Source organism: Lonchura striata, chromosome 7, assembly GCF_050655825.1.
Source record: "Lonchura striata isolate lonStrDom1 chromosome 7, ASM5065582v1, whole genome shotgun sequence".
In the NCBI taxonomy this organism is placed as follows: domain Eukaryota; kingdom Metazoa; phylum Chordata; class Aves; order Passeriformes; family Estrildidae; genus Lonchura; species Lonchura striata.
In genome coordinates this window covers 21330001-21352945 of record NC_140709.1, presented here as the reverse complement: position 1 = coordinate 21352945, position 22945 = coordinate 21330001, and the positions used below count along the sequence as shown (strand labels likewise).

The following is a 22945-nucleotide window of genomic DNA, read 5'->3' as shown; positions in this document are numbered from 1 at the left end:
CTTGGGAGTCAGAAGATGGAGAACAAGCTGTTGAGTTACTTTGGAGGTGGGTGGCTGTGGTTTCACCTGGTGTAATGGGAGTAGCTCCTCCTCTGTGTGAGGACCTGATACCTCCTTACCTGTAACTGGTGGGCTTTTGAGAGGAAAACTCTTAGGCACATCAACAGTTGTAGGTACTGGCAGATGAGCTTTGATTTTAGAAATGTTTTAAAGTGAAAAGTGCTTTGATAATATTGTCTTTTGTTAAGAAGCAGAAGGACAATACACTCATATTGCTTTGGTATTTTGGATTAGGAACTGCAATCAGTGTTGCTCTTGAACAATGTCCCCGTTGATAAGTATCTTTCTTTTCATGATATGTTACTCAGTATTGCAGTGTTTGATTTGCAGACAAGTACCTGTACATCCATCTAAAATCCTGCCTACTTAATTCATTTCTTGAATCGTTTCATGCTATCACTTCTTACAGGACTGTGTTAATGTCTTTAAGTTCTCATAGTTGAAGTTAATTTTATTTCACCTACCACTATCTCTCTTATGCATGGCGTTTGAGATACCTGGAAGGTCTGGGAAAAATACTCATCTTGAAATTGTTCTTTGTGAATGGTCTGCAATATGCCCTTCTCTGGAGGAAAATGTTCTGTAACATTGTTCTGTTTTCTATAAATAGCGACTACATGGAAACATCAGGCAGTCAAGCATTTATCATAAATGGAAAAATATTTGAGGAGGATGATTCTTTTATATAATTGTAAATGTAGGTTCTTTGGCTTTGGCACCCTTTTTTTAAGTTTTCTTTTTCTAAGTGACTTGTTTGTTTCACAATTGACAGACACATTTTTCATTGATGATTATTTTGAAAATCGTGTGCATTTTAAAAAAAATAGTTTTCTTTTTAATTTTATGGTTATTTACGGCTCATTCTTTTGTCTTAAGTATATGGAAATATGTTTTCATTTAACTGCTTGTTTTTCCCAAGAAACATATCTTACCTTCTAAAGTTTTGGCACAGTATTTTATTTTCACAGCTAGAGTTTCTTCTAATCACTAATATGGATGACTGATGTTCAGATGTTGGTAGTCACTAGTCTTACAGTGGATGGAACTATGTATCCTTGTCTGGAAACGAGGAGTAGATGTGTGTTCATCTTTAAATTGGAGAGGAAAGTTTGCACATTATATATGTTTAATTGACGAACGAACTGTCAGATGAGTATCTGAGTATGAGTATCTTATTATCCTTTATAGCCAATGCTTGAGTTTAATTATTGTTAATTTTAAGAGAAGTTGATTAGAATATAAATTTAAATAATGTTTGGGACTTACTGTGCTCTGGTATTAATTTCTAAAGCCTGAAGAAATGTTGGAAAGATAAATATTTGAAAGCGACCTAAGTGTGTGCTGGTATTGTACTACATTGGGTTTAATCAGATTCATTGTATATTGAGTCTTCCTCTTGTTCTCATGCATTGGCACAGTAGTACATTCCTGAAGCAAAAATGTATTTAAATCCAAATGGCTTTTATTAAAGAAAAAAAAGAAAATAAAATCTTACACCTAATACATTGAAAACCTGCACAATGTTGCCGATCTAAAACATGTGATGGTACTTCCAGCTCATGTTTTATTTCAGAGGCTCATTAAATGCATACCTGTTTTTTATTTAATAAAATCTTAATGTCCCAGGATATTCAGAATAATGAAGTGTGCGTGCATGTGCATGTGTGTTCAGTTTCCCATAGGATTTTCAAAAAATATTCCTAGTAGTATTATTTAAAAATAACTTTATGGAGGGTAAATGTTTGTCTTTGGCTCCCTCTATCTGCCTGTGTCTACTTGTCTTTGTTAACTAACATATTTTCATAACTTGATGCATCATATAGATTAAAATCAGCAGATAAGATGTCTACAAGCATTTCATATAGGCATTTGGTTAAATAAATAAATAAATAGAAGTATGGTAAAGAGACATGGAGGACTAGTAAGAAATTCAGGTTTCAAGCTTAAAAGCAAGCTTAATGTCTTTGTGCTCTGACAGTATCTTGTTGAAGTACATTTCCATTCAGAGTCTAATTTTTGTACTAGGCTTTTCATAAAGACACAGCTATATGATCAAAGTGCAGTAAATAGAAACATGGGTTTAGCTGCCTGTCTTGCAGTAGTGTGTAGTGTCTGATAGCCTTTTGTTTCTGGTCTCTAGTTATTCTAGTACCCTACTGACATAGAAGGTAACTGGATTGTTCTATTACTGATTTCTGACAAACAGAAATTGTTTGATATGCTAAAGCTCTTTCTGACAGAAGATAGAAAGTTTTGACAAACATGCATGGCACAGCAAGTGTCCAATTCTAAAGAGCAAAATAAATGCAAACCACCATTATGGGGAACACAAACAGCCTGAAAGCAAGTTATCAGTAAGCAAATAATTGTTGAACTGTTATGAATGGAATAGGATGTTGAAATAGGGCATGATTGGCTGATGTTACATATGTCCTTGATTACCTTCCTTGTGCTTTTATCCTAATAAGTGACATTCTTTGTATTCCCTTGGATGGCTAGACAGTCTGACACTGAAGAAGAATAAATATTGCATGTGGTACACATTAAGCTGTCATCTAGGACAGCATTTATAAAAAGTAACTAGAAAAATTCATAAGAAATTCTGCAGTGCTACAGTTTCCTGGCTCCAGTCATAATTGTCAAAGTTCTTGACACATTCAGGTCTTCTGAAATGATTTGGGTTTACAGCTACTTGGTGTATGAATAATTATTAAGGATTCATTTTTTCTGATAATGCAGACTGTTAATGTTCTCCAAATGATGCATTTTCATTGAAGACCATGGAGTGATTAAAAAAACCCCCAAACCAGTGTTGTGTATAGCTAGTTCTCTTGCAGCAGTCAGAACTAAAAGATGTATTTGTATAAAATAAAACTAAGTGATAAAATTAAGGAGCTTGTTTTCAACTGCTGCCTTTGAATCTTGGTAGAAAATTCATTATGAGCTCATGTATTGTTACAATTATTGTAATTAGGAAATGGACCTTTTTTATGTAAAATACCAACCTTCTGTTTTTCTTCACTGACTTGAAATTAAGACTCAAAAGCAACATAGCAGGATATCATCATCTCTGCAAGGGCAATGAAGAAAACCCCTTTTGAACTATCTAAGCTGATGAGTTAGTGTTTGAATGGTAATTATTTTACTCTTTAATTTAAAGAAGAGGGAAGTATAGGAATTACATTCTTTGAACTCTTAAACCCCTGAATTCCTTGTGATGGCTTGTACATTGACCAAGAAATATTGAATGGTTTGTTTGTGCTTCCATGTGTTTATCTGTTGCCTAACACAATACTTGCTGCAGTTTGACACAGAAATTAGTGATAAATATTTTAAAGGCTTCTCACAGTTGTGTCACTGACCATATTGTTGGAACTGTACACTGTACTCATGGTATAACCTGGTTTTGCTTCATATGAAAATGCAGCCTTCTTTATTATTGTTTAGTTCATGTGAATAGGGGTTTTTTTTTTATTATTACTATTTTTTAACTGAGTTAAGCATATCCCATAAGGAAGAAGGGAAAAAAACCTGTTACCACCTCATCAAGTTACTTGAGGATTAACATAATTTTATAGGTGACATTGTGCTTATTCTCATTCCTCTTCCAAGCAGCCTATAACTTACAAGATCTCATTGTGAGTAGCTTGGAATGGGAAAATAGACCCGTTGGTGCTTTAATAAAATTTGCATTTAATGTTAAATGAAAGTCTTAAAAGAGTTCTTAGGAAAGGGTTGGAAAAAAAGATCTGTATTCATGTGAAGGGCTAAAGCTGAAACACCTGTTTAGGTTGAAAAAAGTTTTCTCCAAGTATAACACTACTCAAATGTTACAGGTAACTGTTAACTCTGTGGACCACTACAGAGCACAAAATATTTGCCCAACTGGTAAATTGAACTGTAAGCCCCACTGTGGGAAATTGCTTTGCTGTGCTCCAAACAGCAGTTATCTTAGTAATTGTACCTGAATTCTTTTGTGGCTAATAGACAGTTGATGTCCTTCTTACCATGACAGAATTAGTTTATTGCAATATTTTAATTGTAAAAATTTCAGGTAAGATGTGTTCATGTAGTTTGAGACGGGCTGAGTATGATTTTTAATTGGTGCTCTGACAGCACGGGCGTTTGAGTTGAGAATGTGCATAACCCCGCATTTCACATTCTAAACCGGCACTCGCGACAAGGAGCTTATCAGAGCAAATTGTCTAGTCCATCCCCTTCCTCACTCAAAACCTAATGACCCTTTATCATCATGGTTTAGATTGCTGGACACAGATGTGAGAAAATACAAGTAATCTACAGGTAACTACAGTAGCTGCACTGATGTTCTCAGAGAACTGACTGCTGGGAAGATAAAAAGCTTCCCACAGAGCCTGTGACTTTCCAGCAGCAAAGCACATCATGAGCTCATACATGAAGTTTTATTTGCTGAAGATTCACAATAAGATGCATTAGGACATTCAGCAGGGTCCCTTCTTAGATAAGCACAAGAATTCAGTAGGGTTGTTAGTTGATGTGTATGGCTTCACACTAAAACTAGAAAGTGCAACAATGCCAGTAACGTTTCTTTTTGAGAACACCACAAACTACAGCTGTAATGTATTGATGTTAACATAGTTTGTTCCTTGTAGTAAGTCATTGGACTTTTTGTCTTGTTATGGATAGTATTCAGGTGTGAAACAAATGTTTTGTTAGCAAAAAAAGCTGCTGGAAAAAAATTGTTGAAATACAGTTAGTGGTAGTGAGAGATATAAAGAAATAAAGTAGAAGTAAGGTCTTATAGGAAAAGACTTGTGTATAATTACCATCTTTTTTACTCAGCATTTTTTTGTTGTAATCATAAAGTAGATCTAAGAATCTCCATGGTCAGATATTTTGCCAAGGAATGGGAAGGAAAGAAAATATTCTTCAGATAAAGTTCACATACCCTAAGGTTAATAAGGTAATGATCTTGTTTACTCTTTTTTTTTTTTTTTTTTTTTTTTTGTAATTCAAGAAGCAGTTTTTAATGATTCAGTAAGGTTGAAATGCATCTATTGAACCATATGGGAATGATCATGTGAATCAGTCTGTCCGCACTTTCTTTCTCTTCTTAAGTAACTTAAGTATGAATAAGTTACTTATGTAGAAAAAAATAAATATGAATGCTGAAATGCATTTTCCCCCCTCTTTTTTAATTATCTGCAACTTTAGAGGAAAGAGATAACATGGCATGAGAGGTGCAGGTCATCCAGAAATGATGATTCACAGAGGGTGGTATTAATTATTAAGCAGGCAGTAAGCATTACAGTGGTCATCTTTGCAGAGAATGGTAATCCCTCAGCCTAAAATACAAGCCTAACAAAACCTGTGATCAGCCTCCTCCCACCCAGAAAGAAACAAAAGGTAAATCCCACAAACACCATATCCTTTCCTCTGGTAGTATGAACAGGACAAATTTATGTCTGTTTTTTTAAGTGAAGTCCTTCTGGCCTGTTCAATCATCCTCAAAGCTTCTGTGGGCTTAGGGAGCTGCTCTGTTGGCAGCAGCTGCTGTTGGTGCCAAACCTTTGAGCAAGAGGTCTGGCTGTAGGGCTGTGCCTCTCGAGCTGAGCCCGTGGCCAGAACAGCAATCTCCTTCATTTTCTGTCCTGTTGTTTGATCCTCCATGCGAGTGAAGTACAAGATGCTCTGAAAACCATATAATCTTTGCTCCTTATTCTGACTTCTTTATGCCCATTTTCCAGCTTATGCCAACCTAAATGGTGATAAGCAGAACTCCTTATTGCAGAGCCTAACAGACATACTCTAAGAAATTATTTTTTGTGATTACACATATATTTTAGTTCACAGTAAAGATGTTTTCTCTTGTTCACTAGCAAATACAACATATGGGAAAAGAAATACATATTCCCTTGTTCTATTTTGTCTTTCGATTGAGGAAGACAAAAGAAGTAAAGGGCTATACATTTGAAAGAGTGATTCCCCCCCTTTTTAAAGTTTTAAATTAATTATTATGAAATCCATGTACAAATTGCAGCAAACATGTTTTTATGCGATATGCTGTGTTTCATATTCAGTAGTGGCTTTAATTCTCAACTACAGCAGACATACAGAAAACCAGAAAAAACGTTGGCTGTTACAAAGTTTTGTTTGAGCTTTTTAAACTGAGTGATTAGCAGAAATAATGACCCTGTCAGCCTTAATCACATTAAAATGTGGTTAACATCATTTAATTTTTTCCACTTAATATGCGAAAATTTCCAGTAGATTTGCAGTGAAGGCCATTGAAATTCCATTAGAACAAGAATAAAAATTTCAGGCATCATTTATTCAGAGAGGGAATAAAGGTCTTGTCTGAAAACTGCTGAATCTTCCTATTAGAGAAACTATGAATCATTGCATTGAGCAGTACCTTTAGCTTCTATAGTACTGAATCTGGGTTGCTTCTGAATGAGTGGAGTGCATTTTTAGCATGGTGCTTTTTTAAAAATCGCAACATTGTAAGTGTTTTTTCAAATTCAGTAGGAGCTTTCTCTGTAATGGATTATTATGTAATCTATTTTAACTGCTGTAGAGTTGGGGAGATGCTTCTGGTTTAGACATCTCATCACTGAAGTTCCATACTTGGTGTTATTTTTATTGAAACATAAAATATGTCCTCTTTCTGATTGATTCATAATGCACAGTTGGGTTTGCTTTGTGGTGAAAAGCAAAACTGAGGACATGCACAGCTTTGACTAGAATATTGTCATGTGAAGGCTTTTGCACTCTTTCCATTTCTTACTGCAGGCTCCACAGGTTTGTAGCAGAAGAGCATGTACAATAATGATGAATGTGCTAGAGAAACTATCAACTGCATCTTTTCTGAGAGAAATTTTTGTTTCAAGGAAAGATACAGTATTGGTTAGTGTTACCATGTTTCAGATTGCTATATTTATATCCCCTTTTTTTGTCCTTTTTCTGTCTAAAGACAAGATTTCATCTGATAAGTGGAAGCACTAACAATACAACTATATGCTCTGTGCTTTTCTAGACTTTACTGAAGGACTTGTATCTAATATTTCTTTATAATAGATATTACTGTATATATCTGGTATATATGTTTTTTGTCTCTGGTAGTTAAACTGTGCAGTGGATTGTTTGTTTATTTTTCTTTATTAAACTGGTACTTTATACCTGAGCCTTGTTTATTTCAGCCTATACATAACTACTTTGTCCACTTTTTAGTGTGAAAAATCATCAATATGCATTGGATTTGTGCAGAACTAATTTCAAAATATCAGTATTTGTGAAATTTATTTTTAAACAAAATTACAAGAAAGTACAGTGGTAGGTGATTGATATAATACTAAATCCTGTGAGATACACAGTGGTTAAGGACTTTTTCTTTGAAATAGCTATTGCTAAATTTAAGAATTGAGCAGACCTAAGGAATTTGGAAGTGTCTCAGATGTATCTCTGTATGTTGAAGCATGAATGAAGCTGAGCGGGAAGCAGGTCTGCAAGCAAGAGCCGAACTGGTAAATCTGCAAATGAGATAAAAGGAAGTAGGAGTGTGGGAGTGACCAAAGCAAGGGTAGGAGGGAGGCGTGAATTCAGTGTCAGTTCTGTGGATTGCATTTGGAAGCATCTTGCTAAAGAGCTCTTGGACCAGGATGGAAGGCTTTGAATACTGGGGAATAACACTGGGAGAAGAAAGGGTGAGCAACAGAATGTGAACAACTGTTGGATGGGAAAGTGGCTATATTTGAGGGAAAACAATCAGAAGAGACTGTACTCACTAGTTTTTTTCCTCCTTGGAATGCATAGCATGAAATTCAGAGGTAGTACTTCTTTTTGTTTCTGTGCTCTTAGCAAGTACCTGTGACACCTTCCAGCAGCACAGCTTCTAGTCTACTGAGGGGCAAATGCTCACTGTATTTCCATTAGCTCAAAGATAGGTTTGTGTAAGGGATATTTAATGAGTACATTCGGTTTAGAATTCAGCATGTTTATCAGTGGCTTTTTTATTAATTGGAAATTATGTGCTGCTATATTAAGTGTCTTAATGCTGTAATGGGACACATTTCGAAGTCAGAAAATGTCACAATGAAGGTTGTTAGTGCTGCTTAGGAGTGTACCTTTCCTTTATGGCCAACCTTACTCCATGAAAAGGACAAGCTTGCTCTTGAGCATGCAGTAGGGTTGAGTTGGTAGGAGACTCCTGATGATGGGATTCCCCTTTTCTGGAGCAAAACTCAGTACTAACATGGGACTGTAGAAGGAAAGCCTTATGTTAAAGGCACATGCCTGGAGATTCGGTGATGAGGGACTGGATTTTACTTTTGTCCTTTTTAAATCTCTCTTTGTGATACCATGTAGGAAAATTTAATTTAAAATTTTCATACACTTTAAAATTAAAACACTGTTAATTTTCTTCATTTCACCAGTTAGTATGATGAAGTCCAGTGCTATTATTAGTGCTATTTAAAAAATTGTACCTTGTCCACATTTTGAGATGACTTACTGCCAAGCTATGCTTCAGCCACCTCTTCTGCTTTACCTGTGCTGTCCTTGTGAGTGGTACTGGTAACTAAGTATGGTATAATGGGCTACTTCTGACTTTATGTACATTTTATTTTGGAAGAGTAGAACTCATGAAGTCTGGTTGTCCAGGAGTTTTGAGTCTTGTTTCCTTATGACCGTGATCCCAAATTTATGCTCCTCCTTTAAAAAGCAGTGACATCAGGCACTGAACACAGGTAGCATCAGTCTGAAAGTCCTACTGCTGCTGGTCAGCTGGCCAGCACTAGCCAAGTATGTGGGTGTTGAGTTTCTGCCTTCTTCCCAGTGAAGGCATTGGTTCTTACAAAAGGTGTAGGAACTTGATTTGTATGAAATTGAGACCTCTTTGTCCTCCTGTGCATTTCTGCATAGCATTTAAGTACTTCTGAATTCACAAAGTGTAGTGCTTCCTTGTAACTATATGGTAATCCCTAAATTACTGTAATCCCTCCTCTGCATTCAGTACAGAACCAGTTATTGTTGGTAGCTACACAGTATAATGACTTCCATAAATTAATTAAGGTGGTGATTTGTTGTGGATTTTTTTTTTTCCTAGCAGTAGCTGATTGTTCTGTGCTTAGTATTGAGAGGCAGTTCACAGAAGTTTGCTGCTGCCTTGAGTTGAAAATGTTCTGCTAATTTCCAGACTATACTTTTCCATGGCTGGCTTATTTCATTGGTGGTTCAGGCAGCTTTGTCCTGTAAACTAAATAGTATCTTATCTAATTGGTGTTTATCTCCTTATTTAAAGCAGGCATTATCAATTTTCTCTCTCTCTCTGTCATTTACATGGGGTTCCCATGTCTCTGATAATCTTAGACCTGTTCTGAATTTAGCTGATCACAGCTGCACCTAGTGCTCCATATGCTTTCAGGAACACCTTGAATGCAGATATAAGGCATCCTCTTAAGCAAAGGGAAGTGTTTCCAGTAGGATCTGTAGGTGATATTTGCCTTTTCCCTGTTGTGTTGTCCTGGTGGCTTAGATTTGCTTTGAAGAACAGTAACCTAATGTGATCTCCCTTCTATGTCACTTTCAGTTGACGATGATGATGACTTTCCTTGAGGAAAACGTCTCCTGCTCCTGTATTGAACATAAAATTTGCATGCAACTAATGTTTATGTCAAGGTCATTAATGTATTTAACATGATCAGTCCTAAGTTTGCTCCTGGTGAATTTTGATTTAGTACCCTAAAAGATTAATTTGTTCCCCTGTTATATCCAGGGCATTGTTCAGTCCTCAGTCTCTACAAATCCAGTTTCCCTTCTTCTCCAGTTGAATGAGTAGTTTCACACACAGCACACTATCAAATACTTTATAGATGTATTTTTCCTTTAAACCAAATTACTTGTGTTTACCCAAGGTTATTTTCTGTCATCATTTCTTCTTTGATGGTGCCATTACTCAACCAAACTAAGACTAAAATTGCATTGTGTATGTTGATTAAGTGACTCTTTGGTGGAGAAATGCATAGACTTATCATGTCCCAGAATAACTGCCAAATATGATTTTTTAGTATTTTTCCTTTGACTAGGTCTACTTTTAACCATCTGTTACTGGGGCTCTTCCTTGTTTTTCCAAACTTAAATTCTATGCTGCTTCTAAAACAAAAGAAAACATGTGAGCATTGCAACAGGAGCAGTGCTTTTAATTGAAAACATCATTGAAATGTTCATTGTTACTGAAACGTTTCTCAACCTGTATGTGCTAGAAGAGTGTAGGTGATTGCTTGAAGCAAGTAAACAGCATTTCTAATGGTAAGAAAGCATCTGGACAGAAGTTGAATAATTCAGTGTCAGTAGTGCTTAGGGTGTGTGTATAATTGGATAAAGGGCTTTCAACTGCTGTTTTGGATAGCAAGAATGAATATATGGGAAGTAGAAATAATTTTATAGAGGCTGTTAGAAATCTGGATTTTTTTTTTTACTTGGGAGATGATTAATGTTTTTATAATGACTGCACATTTATTGTCATAGTTTTTCTTTTCAGTGTAACTGTAGATCAGATCACATTCCTTATGCTATATCCTATGCATGTTTGAACTACTTTAAAAAAGTGAAATGATGTGATGTTTAGCTACAGAGAAACGTCAAAAACAATGCATTTATATGATATGAAAGATTTGCAAGTGCAAGCTAGCAATTGATAGTAATATTATAATTAGCTCTTTATAACAGCCTGTTTTTTATTCATGAACATTTTCATTTATGTTGACAACTCTCATGTTTGCCACCACATATGGAGCCTTTTCTTTACTCAGGAGAGACTGAACATAGATTAGTATGTTTTTGGGCTTATGTTCTGACTTTATTGAAAAATGGTTCTGGGCCAAGTCACAAAAATAAAAGTAGCTTGCTTTTTAAGTTTGGCTTTTTGATCCTATTGCTAGTGCTAGTGTTTGTAAGGGTTTGTAGTGTTTGCTCATAACACAGACCACTGTAACTTCAAGGTCTAGTTCTTTTCAGTCAAATTGGTTTTTTATTGTTGAAATTGCTGAGAGTGTTGAGTGCTTCCTAATCCTTAACTGATACAAAAATTAAGATAGGTAGACATAACAGTTTTTTAATAAATCAAATTTTAATTTTGTACTTGCACATAAAAATGTTTTGTGCATACCCACCCACAGAATAAGATTACTTCCTTCTGACAGAAATATACTTTGTCATTCATTTTCAGCCTTAAAAATCTCTGTGTCTAAGAGATCCTTTAGTCTGTCAGATAAATGAAGCATAACACTGATCCAGATACTTGTTCTGGCTTCTGAAAAAAATCAAAGTTACTGCTCCCCTAGGACAAGTATGTTATAGTAGATGATTCAGACATGGTTAATTTTTTTTTCATTTCACCATAGTTTAGACAGGTAAACAGACTGTGTCTGTGGAATTGAACATTTCTGTGACAGCTTTTCAAATTAGTGAAGTACATTTCATACAAGGCATCTCTGCATGCTGTAAAAATCTTGAACTCAGTGTTTTACTCGGACATGGACATGTTCATATGACAGTACAGTGTATGCTGATGGACTTACTAGACATTGTTTTGGGGAAATTTTTCAGCAGGAGGCAAGACCAAGGCCCATCACATAATTTTATATGAGTGTCTTAGGCATATAAGGTGAGGGCTATTTTCTAAAGCAGCCTATGAAAAGAGAGGGGAGATGCTTTAAGAAGGAATTGAGAAAGGGAGCCATAATTTAAGTACTCTGAATTGCCCTCAGAAGAGCCTCCTACTTCATTAACTATATAGGGAGCAGAGCTAGATTAGGTATCTAAATGAGGGGTCTGAAATAAACCCTTGTATTCTTTGAGTTGCTGTAGATTGAGTATTAACCGTTCAACTAAACACTTCTGTTATACTGAGAGTTTAAGGGATGTTCTTTCTCTGGATAAATGCCAAAGTTAATTTCTCTTTTATTGAGTAGCATATTCCAGCCTAATAGTAAATTTGATCTTTTTTTCATCAAAAAACCTGCAATTTAGCCCAGTGTCACCAGCTTCTGTGATATTTTTTACTCATCTCATTAAAACTGTTTCTTGAAACAGAATTGTTGTATTGTGTGATCACAAAATGTAAGTATTTGTTAATAGCCCAAGGATGCAGGGGGAATAAGCAGGGTTTATTATTTGAAATAAAATATTCTTACTGTAGTAATATTTGGCTCTCATTATTTTAATACTTATGGTAATTTTTAGCAACTGGATAGAGGAAGAGAACATTCATGTGAATTCTTTGGTCTGGAGAGGCTCTGCAATAAAGATCACACAGGCTAATTCTGGAGAAGTGAGGAAGGCATTTCCCTCTACTACTTGTGAGGAGAGGATATTTCAGTAAGAGAACTAGGGAGGAATATGCTAACCCAGTATATTTAGGTTTCATTAAATTGTTGTGTGACTTCAGTGAAAGCCAAAACTAACAATATCATAGTCTGCATTTGTGTTACCCACTGCAAAATTTTAAATTAACAATAGAGAAATACCAATTAGTCCTTATAATGTCTTATTTCAAGTATCATTAGTATATATTTATTTCCTTACATGGGATTTTTATATAGATCTTAATTTTTTTCTGGGAGTATGGCTTGGTATTTGCTTGTATGCACATAGTATATAAAATAATAAATAATAAAATAAATTTTGAAACAATTAATAATAAAATAATGAATACATTTAAAATTATGTTGTCCATTGTGTATTTAATGTAAACTTTCTCTTGTTAAGGCATCGCATCTTTGGGGTTTTTCTTGTCAATACTCTTATTTATGAATGGCTCGTAACTTTTCAGAATTTAAAATTATCATACCATAGCATAAGCCTGACTATGGAATAGGAACTCTGTCTACTAATCTGTAATAGTATCTCAGTTATCATCAATTTGCATAGTCTTGAGACTGAGATTTGCTCCTTCTGATAATTTATGAATAATTGTTAAATTATTTTGTTATAGTTTTCAAGATAACCATTCTAAACTGTGCATTTTATAAATTATAGCGGAAAGAATAAAAAAATGGGACTTCAAAAGCATCTTTCTGGTCCAAAGTATATGTGCATAAGTAGGGCTTGATGTGCCCATAAGTAGGAAATGTAATATGCACAGTTTGTTGCAGTCTGTGTTATTATGTGGGTTCATCCGTATTTCAGTCTTGACTGTTCTTGATGCTTGTGACAGCCTTTTTTTTTTTCTTTTCTTTTTTTTTTCTTTTTTTTTCTTTTTTTTTTTCCTTTTTTTTTTTTTTTTTTTTTTTTTTTTTTTTTTTTTTTTAGTTAAGACAGAATTAGTGTTCACAATTGGCAGACCAAGGAGAAGTAGAGACTGTAAGCCTTTTGTGTGCCAGCAGTTGCTACAGGGGCAGTGTGGTACCACTTACTGTTTAAATCATAATTTGATTTTAATTGTTTATGATATCAATTTATAATTGGTTTCAATTGCCTTAGTAGGGACCATTATTTGGATAGAGATATTACTACAGTCTTGAAAATTAGATCAGAAATGAATGTTTTAAAAATGGATTTTAAGAGCTTTATTCTTCATGAATTATGCTTCTTAAAAATGTTTGAAGTATGGTTACCTTGACTGAGCTGTTGTTATATTATATAAGCTGTATAATGTACTGAAAAATCTTTTTGTACTGGGAGCTCTACATATATATATATATGCAGAAAAAATCATCCTGGATTATCTTACTTCTTTGTCTTACTACCATCTTGATGTATTTTAATTCAGAGTGGTTGTAGTCCATGAACTTTATTTTTCTGTTATGCATGCTTTATTTCTCCTAGATACAGAAATAGCATGTCCATTAACTACTGTCTCTTCTTGATTTACAGGTTCATGTTCTCTGGTATTATTTCTTTCACAGCTCCCATATCTTTCAAGCAAAAAATGTTTCATGTCTGTTAAGACAAATCTTTATATGTAATACATTCAAAAAGTGGTTGATCGTACAAACCAATTTTTAAGTGAAGAGTTGTGTCCTTATGTGTTTTTAGCATATCATTAAAGAGCCAATGTCTCTGGGTAGCTCTCTAGACCAGGTGAGCTGAGAACCCTGTGCTACTACCATATTATGTTAGTTTGTTAACAGAGCTTTATCTTAAGAGCATGAAGAGATTTGATAGGGATTTTTAGATTATTGCTCTTATTTTTAAAATTATCTTGTCAACCAGTGTTTTCTGCCTGGAAGAATCCATTTCTGAGTGATCTCATATTGGATAATTTTTACTCAGGAGTCCTGCCATTTATAAGCATTCTTGAATAATAAATACCAAATTTCCTGATTGAACCTGGCTCCATGGCATTGGTGGTTTTTTTGGGTGGTAGGCTAGCTTAAGATATGTTGTCTTTAGTAGTCTTCAGCTGTTCTTGCAGCAGCCTTCAGTTATATTGGCACATCCAGTCCTAAGGATATGTGGGAAAGTGAACTGGTCCATCTTAAAAGGCAGCAGCTGGAAAGGGGGTCTCTGAAACAACTAAATTATCCCTCCTAAAGCTGCTTTTTTACTGGATTATTTTTGTTGGTTAACAGCTTGAGTATGCCTACAGGGAGTAGGGGGCCATGCTCCATGTGCTGCAGCTGGTAGCAGAAAAGCAAGTGTAACATCTGGACGGGTAAAGAATGAGATGAGAAGCTCATGTCCAGGTTCTAAAAATGTTCCTTTAAAATCTGGGATGCTACTTGAATAAAATAGTAGGTGCAATACTAGTCACCCCATCTAATAAATGATTTTGCAGAATTACTGGGGATGTAAGATAATGGCCATGATAGAGATCAAGGCTTTAGAAGAACTTGATTTGACACACAAGGCAGAGAACCTGGGATTACTTACATTTCAAAGGAGAACATTAAGAAGTTATAAACCCATCTATAATAAATGTCAAATGACATTGTTGGTCAGGAACCTCTGATTCTTTTTTTGATACAGTGTAAGTTGAAATTACAATGAAGTTTAAAAATGTGGAGTCTGCATCTGGTAGAATGAGATACTTTATGTACTCATTCTGTCATAAAATTCCTGTAATCACAGGATGTGTAGGAGTCCCTAAAAGGTAAATAATTTTAAGAGCTGTTCCATTTCTTGTTTCAAGGCTCAGATCAATCTGTGTTAGGAGGTGGGAGTGAGATCTAACATGTGAGATGGGTTCTCCACGCTGGCCTCTTGTAAGGTGGATGCAGTGGTATGGACATTGGGCTATGGGAAGGTACTGAGGAGCTGAATGCATTCAGGATATGCAGGATAAATGCAGTGCTGAGTTCCTCAAGCTCTTGTCCTGAGGGGCTGAGAGGAGGCACTTGGCTGGAGAGAAGCCCAGTGCAGGGAGGCTTTTGTTCTGAGCTGTTACTGCAAAGCATTTGCAGGTGAGGGCGGGAAAAAGAACTTTTTGAAATTGAAGGATTGCTGTGTTTCATCTGGCCAGCTGGGAACAGGGAATAAAAACATAAACATATAAGCATCACTGATGATTTAAGACATGGTTGCAGAGGTCTGTAACAGGTACTCCCAAACCTTCTGTAGATTTGTCATCTTCATAAAAAACTTACCACGGTGGGGAAGAAGGTACCTTTTTACTCAGTGTTTTCCTGTTTTCCTTATGTAATGCAAGAAGAAAGGGGTACTCAGAGAAAGGCAGAGCACGGTGCTCCAAATGACAGTGACAACCACCTGTGCTTTCCTCTTCCTCTTTTTCACTTCTGCCACAGACCATTGCTGTGATACAGAATCACTGTATACAATACTGCATATTTGGGTTTTTATTAAACTTTGAAAGGTTTCAGTGCCTCACAACATTCTCATAAACAAGATCGGAAATACTGGCTAGATGGAAACTGCTGGAAGTTGAATGTGCAAGACTGGTTGGAAGATAATACACAGAGCATTGTTATCAGTGGTACACTCTCCCAAGAAAGAATATTGCATTATGAGATCTGCAGAAGTAGCTACTAGTTGAATACTGTTATGTATTTCCATTAATGAACTGGATGATGAGCACTCTTGTTAAATCTCTGGATGACTCCCCCCCAGTCTAGGAGATGTCTACATATGTGTAGAACAAAATTAGAACTTAGGAGCATCTCAAGAAAGAGAAGAAATCATTAGGAAAAAATAGCCACGGTGCAACTCCTGAGAAGCATTTTATACAGGAATAATTAACTATGCAAACATAGTATTAAGAATTGCTAGTCAAATGGGGTCACTCAAGAAGTTATAACCTGAGCATGAGATAATGTTGCAGTGCTGTCAGAAAAACAAATGCTAGACAAATGCTAGACTGGGTTTAATAAACAGGAAAATCACCTGAAAAATGAGTTAGTCCTTTAGCTATTTTTAATTTTTATAAGATATTATTATTGAAAGCTCTGAGCAGTGCATTGAGTACAATGTGCTATTAGAAACTTCTCGGCCTATTGAAGAGAGTCCAAACAAAAAGGTTCAAAGTTAGAAGTAATATGTGGCTTACAAGGAAAGCTTAAAACAAAAATTACCAAAATTTTAAAGATATAAATAGGGAGTATATATTCTCAGTACACAGCCTATAGACTTAGTTTAACCAAAATAAAGGTAGCTTAGGCTCCCCCTATGGAAAACTTCAACAAAAGGGAGCAAGCACTAAACAGATTGAGTATAGAAGCCTTTAAAAATCACTTTTGTGCAGAACTGCCAACAGGAAGACCCTGTTGAAATTTTTAAGTCCTCTTATTTTCATTCCTATGTGTGGATCTTTTTTCAGTCTTTTGTAAATTTTGATCCTTCAGTTTGATCTTACCTACATGAGTTTCTTTCCTTCTTGTGCTGCCTGATATTTTCTTTTTCCCAGATATTCTCTTTTGTTTCTGCCATTTTCTACCCATAGTTCAGGTGTAGAAAAGAAAAACAATTGTTTCTCTTCCATTATCAGATGGTTTTTTTGGTCTTGCTTGTACAAAAGCATACTTTCAAAAATCACCTTTCTTCTTAGGGGTCAGTTTTTCAGATCATCTTGTCTTGCAGGTGTCCACTAAGCTTAAGCTTTCTCTGCAGCTTCTCTCTTCTATCACTACTTCAGATTTCCATCTGAACTCTGTCTCTGTTCCCAGCTGGATCTCTCATGTGAAACTCTCTCAAATATTGATTTGTAGGTAATGTACGTTCTGCAACTTTTATACCTTTTTATTTTGGTTGGCTGCAGGTTTTGGTTTTTTTGTGCCTCAGTAAGCATCACCATTTTAAAGTGAAGGCACCCTCTTACAACTCCTGTTTCTGGTGCTCTTTGCTTATTGGCCTTCTCAGTGAGTGCCCTCATTTTTAAACCTTTCTCTAAGGTCTTTTGCGTCCTAATTTGATATCAGGAGTTAACTCGGGTAGTTGCCCTGATCCATCTGCACTTGAAGTCGCTGGCCCCTGTAGTTTACTAGATACTCTGATAATGCTGCTGATATTCTTTATGTCCTTATCAAACATTTTCCACAGTGTTAGGTGGAAATGAGCATCTGAATTCCTTTTAGTGTTTCCCCTGATCAGAAATTTGAGTGCTGCCTTCACTAGCAAGTTGATGAGGTCTAGTTTTTGCACTTGCCTTGGTTTTGTTCTTCTGTCAGGCTTTTACACAGTCATAATATGCTTTTCTGCTTTCCATTGCAGAATGAATGGATATCTTGCTCTCTCTTGAGAATGTATTTTTTTTTTTTCAGAAAATATATTTTGTCTGTTTTCTGGCATCAATCAGACTTCAATTGAGGAACCCTCTGTAGCTGCTGTTGGCATACTCCTCTCCACAGGGAAGCAAGGAACCAAGCTACCCTAGTCCAGAAAGTGTGTTGGATGTAGCAGAAATCCTGCTCTGTTACACTGTTTTCACTTAGTTTTTGGTTTGCTTGGTTAAGAAGGATTTTCATCTCAAGTGGTTCCTTGTTTCTTAAAGTAGTTTCAGCTGTTAATCAAGGTCATAGGTGCTGTCAGTTCTACTTTTTGGTTTTTTACTTTTAATTTTGTTACATTTTAGTGTGCAGTGAGGGTTTTTAAGTATCAAAAGTCTTTAAGCATAAAATCCAATACTTTTCATTTTTCATTTTCAAGTATAGCATGAAATAATGGAGAGATACTCTGGGGTTTGCTTATCTTAAGAAAGGCCCAAAATGAGTGTACTATTGCTGTCCTTTTACAGACATACATAATTTTCTTTGGAAAAAATTATGTGCTCAAATAAAACAGACTTTGACATTGATTGTTACCATTTGTTAAGACCATTTTGTTCTGTTTGGCGTACTTGGGTATCACTAACAGGAAGGCAAGCATGCACTATTATTTTACTGATTATTAGTTAAGCATTCTACTTTGGGAAAACATAAATTAGAAATACATCAATATTTATATTTGAATATTTACGTTTTGTGTATTTTATTTATTTTGATTACATTTAGGGGAATTCCTTGGTACTTTTTAGTAATTCCTATGACACTGAAAGTGACAAAAGTAAAAGACTCGGGCAGAGAACCTGACTGTACAGAGTGGGATGCACTACCTTATTCTTTCAGTGAGGCTGTAGCAGGTCTGATGTCAGTCACTTCAGAGACCTTTAGACCTCAGTGCTCATTTATTGGTAAAATGTACCAGCTTTGCTCCTGCATTATGAAGATTGTCTGTCAACACTTTGAGATATTCTCCTTTGTTATTAAGCTTGTGATGCTCTACACTGTCAGGTTTTTTGCCAATTATAGTTAAGGTACAATGGTGTATTCACTGGATCAAAGTCTCACACTGGCGGTAGAGGAATGATTTGTAAGTCTTTATTCATCTGAATTGTACAATAGAATACCTGAGGAATGCAAATAATCCCTCTAAGGACTCAATAGAAAAGCTGTTAAAATGACAGTCTAAGACTATTATTATTCTGAATTGGTGTTTTAGCCAAAGTAATTATTTCTTATCTTGTTGTTCCACAATAGTTCTTAGTTTATTAGTTATGATGACCATATTTACCAAACAAAATTTGAATCAAATTTTTGACATTACTTTCACGCTCATTTCACTTTTTCAGGTTTACACATTTCATTCCATCTTTCTTCACTTGGCACATTATTTAATTAGTCTGGAGACCAGTGTTGGATAATTCCTTAAAAAAAACATCTATAAAGGATGTACACACATGTGTTGGAAGTACACTTATGAATTGTAGATTCATTTTGAGATATATTTTCTGTAAAATGTTGGCATATATAAGCTCTGAACTTCGATATCCAATTTGTTAGCCAAAATAAATAAGTTAACTGCAAATGTTAGTTTTAGAAATGCTGTTAATTGTCAGATGTCCCATTGAGAAACACACCTTAATTCTGATTTTCAGTTCAGATGTTTCTGAAGGCAATAGTGTTTCAGTATCAGTCCTAGATACCAAACTATGTTTTCACTGGGTAACTGGAGGCAAGAAAAGATTAGTATAATGAGGATTGAGAAACATTGATGGAGTATTTACATAAGTAAGTGATAGAAGACCAGCCTTATATAACAAATGTGTGAAAACTGTTGAGTGAACTTCTATATTCTTTGTACCATCTAAAACCCTACTCAGTCGGCCATGTACTTAATCTCATAATAGCTCTGATCCCCTGCTATTTTCTCTGACAAATGTGTGTTGATGAACTTGTGGTTGAGTTCATTTTTTTCTGAAGTGACATTTGCATTGATTATTTAAAGGTTTGCAGGCCACAGTTTCAAAGCACTTTAGTATAATAGCAGCTAAAACCTTAGTCTAAATCGTGCAGATTAGCAAGACTAAGAAAAAGAACTCAGCAAGCATAAAGCCCTGTGCTGTATGGTGGGTGCTTCAAGTCTGAAACATCACTGGCACCCGAAGTGCTGTGTTTTATGATTTGATTATTCATGTACAGGAAGTATTCCCATGGCTCCTGTGTTTGCTTGCTGAGCAGAGAGCTGTCATTCTTACCATTCATACGTGTTTAGAAATAGTGTCCTATTAACAGTAGTGAACTCCTCCCAGGTAATTTATAAAGGTCTCCCTTAAACTTACAATAAATACTTGCGGTCATGAATATGATGCTTTTGTTTAGCGATTTTTTAAAACACCATCTACTGCTCTAAAATTTTCACAGAATCACAGAATATTCTGAATTAGAAGGGACCTACAGGGATCATTGAGTCCAGCTCCTGACCCTGTACAAAACATCCCCAAGAGTCACACCATGTGCCTGAGAATATTGTCCATCTGGGTGAAGAAACGTTTTCGAACACCCAACCTAAACCTCCCCTGACACCACGTCAGGCCATTCGCTGAGGTCCTGTCACTGTCACCAAAAGAAGAAGAGATCAGTGCTGCCCCTGCTCTTCCCCTCACAGGAAGCTGTAACTGCAGCGAGGTCTCCCCTCAGTCTCCTCCAGGCTGAGCAGACCAAGCCACCTCAGCTGCTCCTCACACAGCTCCTCCTCAAGGCCCTTCACCATCTTTGTTGTCCTCCTTTGGACACTCTCTAAGAGCTTTATAACCTTATATTGTGGCACCCAAAACTGCCCCTTGAACTGGAGGTGAGGCTGCTCCAGAGCAGAGCGGAACAATCACATCCCTTGCCTGGCTGGTGATGTACCCCAGGACAGGGTTGGCCCTCCTGGCTGCCAGGAGGCTGCCACTTTTGTTCACTTTAGTGGGGTAATTAACATTCAAAAACTAACACCCTAAGTTTTTAGCTCTAAATTTATTGTTTCGTTCAACTAAAAAATGATACACAGCAAACTATTGCAAATGCCACCAGTTACTGAAGATGAATAGGAAATTTTTTTCTGTATTTAAAAATAATGATAGTATAATAGCCAGAAGCTTTGTCCTGGGACAACAGCAGAAAGGTGGGAAAAACCAGTAGAAACATGGAACTGTGTTGATCAGCCATGGCATACTCCAACATCAATATGCAGAAAAAGCAGGTGCAGTTTGCTATATAGGAGTGTAGTGTTCTTTCCTATCTGGTAATACCAGCAATATTAGCTACTGAGATGCTTTTTTTTTTTAATTAAAAAAGTCAGAAAAAACTGAAGGCTCTCAGTTTTACCACATTTGATAAACATAATTCTTGGAAGTACAGTTTTTCTCTCTGAAAGTTTTATCCACTTTTTAGATTGCAACTGTTTAACCTCTACCAAACATCTAGTTTGTCCCAAATTATGCCTATTTCTGTAGATTAAATGCCAAACAGAAACCAAGAAACAGTGAAATGTTAATGGAGTACACCTGAAGCAATTGCTGCCTGTTAATGCCTTGACCTTGGAAAGCAATACACAAAAAGATGGCATCATAAATCCGTGCAATTCTTATGAATATGTATGTGCTACTTGATAATAATGAATGTGGTACAGCCATGCATGCACTACAAGATAATGTTGTGCCCTTTGTTGTCTACAGGTTGATAAAAATTAAAGAGTGGGTGGACAAGCACGACCCGGGTGCTTTGGTCATTCCTTTTAGTGGGGCCTTGGAACTCAAGTTGCAAGATATGAGTGCTGAGGAGAAACAGAAGTATCTGGAAGAGAACATGACACAAAGGTTAATTAGCATTCATTTTCCCTACACTTTATTATCAACTATTTCCTTGCAGTAATTTAATTGCTTGCGCTGATAGAATAATAAATGACAGAGTAATTACCATTATAAAGAGAGAATCTTCTCCTTTCTTTACCATGAGACAGAGTGAAAAGATTTATTTTAAATTAAGTTTTTAACTGTCATCTGTCATCTCTGTACAGTGTTTTAATTATAACATAGGTATTAGTTATGTATATTTTTGAGAAGGAATGATCACCAAAACTGTTTCGTCATCTATGGGGAATAAGGACAGTGGAGAAAATTTTGCCACAATTTTCTGAGGAACTCTAATAAATTGTTTCAGTATTGAATTTCAGTCAAACAGATATGCTTTCATGACCTGGAGTCCTGAAAATTGCATGAGACAAGAGTGCTGCCTGATAGGCTGATTTATATTTATCCCATGTTTCTGTAGATTGCCAAATAAACAAATCAAAATACTATCTTTATGATTTTTGCAGTAAAAAAGTAGTTCTTCTGAAGAGAGTTCAAAGTAAAAGGCTACTGCAATTATTGCCATGTTCAAAAGTAGACCTGGTATCTTGAAAATGTGTGATGTCTTTGCACATAAATTGATTACTTGGCACATTTAGCTGTTTTATGTGTATATACTGAATGAATTGGATTCCTTCCTCCTTTTTTTTTTTTTCAGTGCTTTAGCAAAGATCATTAAGGCTGGATATGCAGCACTCCAACTAGAATACTTTTTCACTGCAGGCCCAGATGAAGTGCGTGCATGGACCATCAGGGTAAGATTCATACTTATTCATCAGCTATATCCAGTTCCACACTATTGAATTCAGATTGATATCACTGACTTTGAAGTTTGTCATGGTGGCGGTTAGCTAGTCATTACAGATGAGGTTTTTGTCCAGGATAACTTTAATTATTTGTGAGCTGCTGAACAGTGAAAGTGGAGCTGCATTGATTGAGGCAGGTAACAATTGATTCTGCCTATTACATAGTCTGAATTTCTTCATCCTGTAGAATCTGTCTACCCTCCTCCTGTGGTCAGAGATAAGACGTACCAGTATTGTGCTTGCTTAATCTGTGTGACTGGGTTTGTCTGCAGTGAAATTGATGTTGCTTTTCATTTTGTATTCACTAAGTTTGTTTGGGTTGCGGATGGTTCATTCCTCCTGTGCTTTGCTGGGATTACATTTTAGCAATAAAAGCAATATAACGTCATTATATTCCTCGTGCATACACAGTTGGGCTCCAAATCCTAAAATCAGTGTGCAGTAATTCAGGTCTCTTACTGACTTTAGTATTTAGACCTAGTTTATTTGGTAGTTTTAT

At 35.9% G+C, this 22945-nt stretch overlaps 1 protein-coding gene across 5 annotated transcripts in view; it reads left to right on the top strand.

The window, feature by feature from the left end:
• The window catches only part of OLA1 (Obg like ATPase 1), a 128290-nt gene that overhangs the window by 99309 nt on the left and 6036 nt on the right, over positions 1 to 22945 (top strand). For all 5 annotated transcript variants that reach the window (XM_021552476.3, XM_021552475.2, XM_085585075.1 and 2 more), the window contains 2 exons: positions 21467 to 21607; positions 22299 to 22395. In XM_021552476.3, coding sequence (XP_021408151.1) covers positions 21467 to 21607; positions 22299 to 22395 — 238 coding nt within the window. The remainder of the gene's footprint in view (positions 1 to 21466; positions 21608 to 22298; positions 22396 to 22945) is intronic.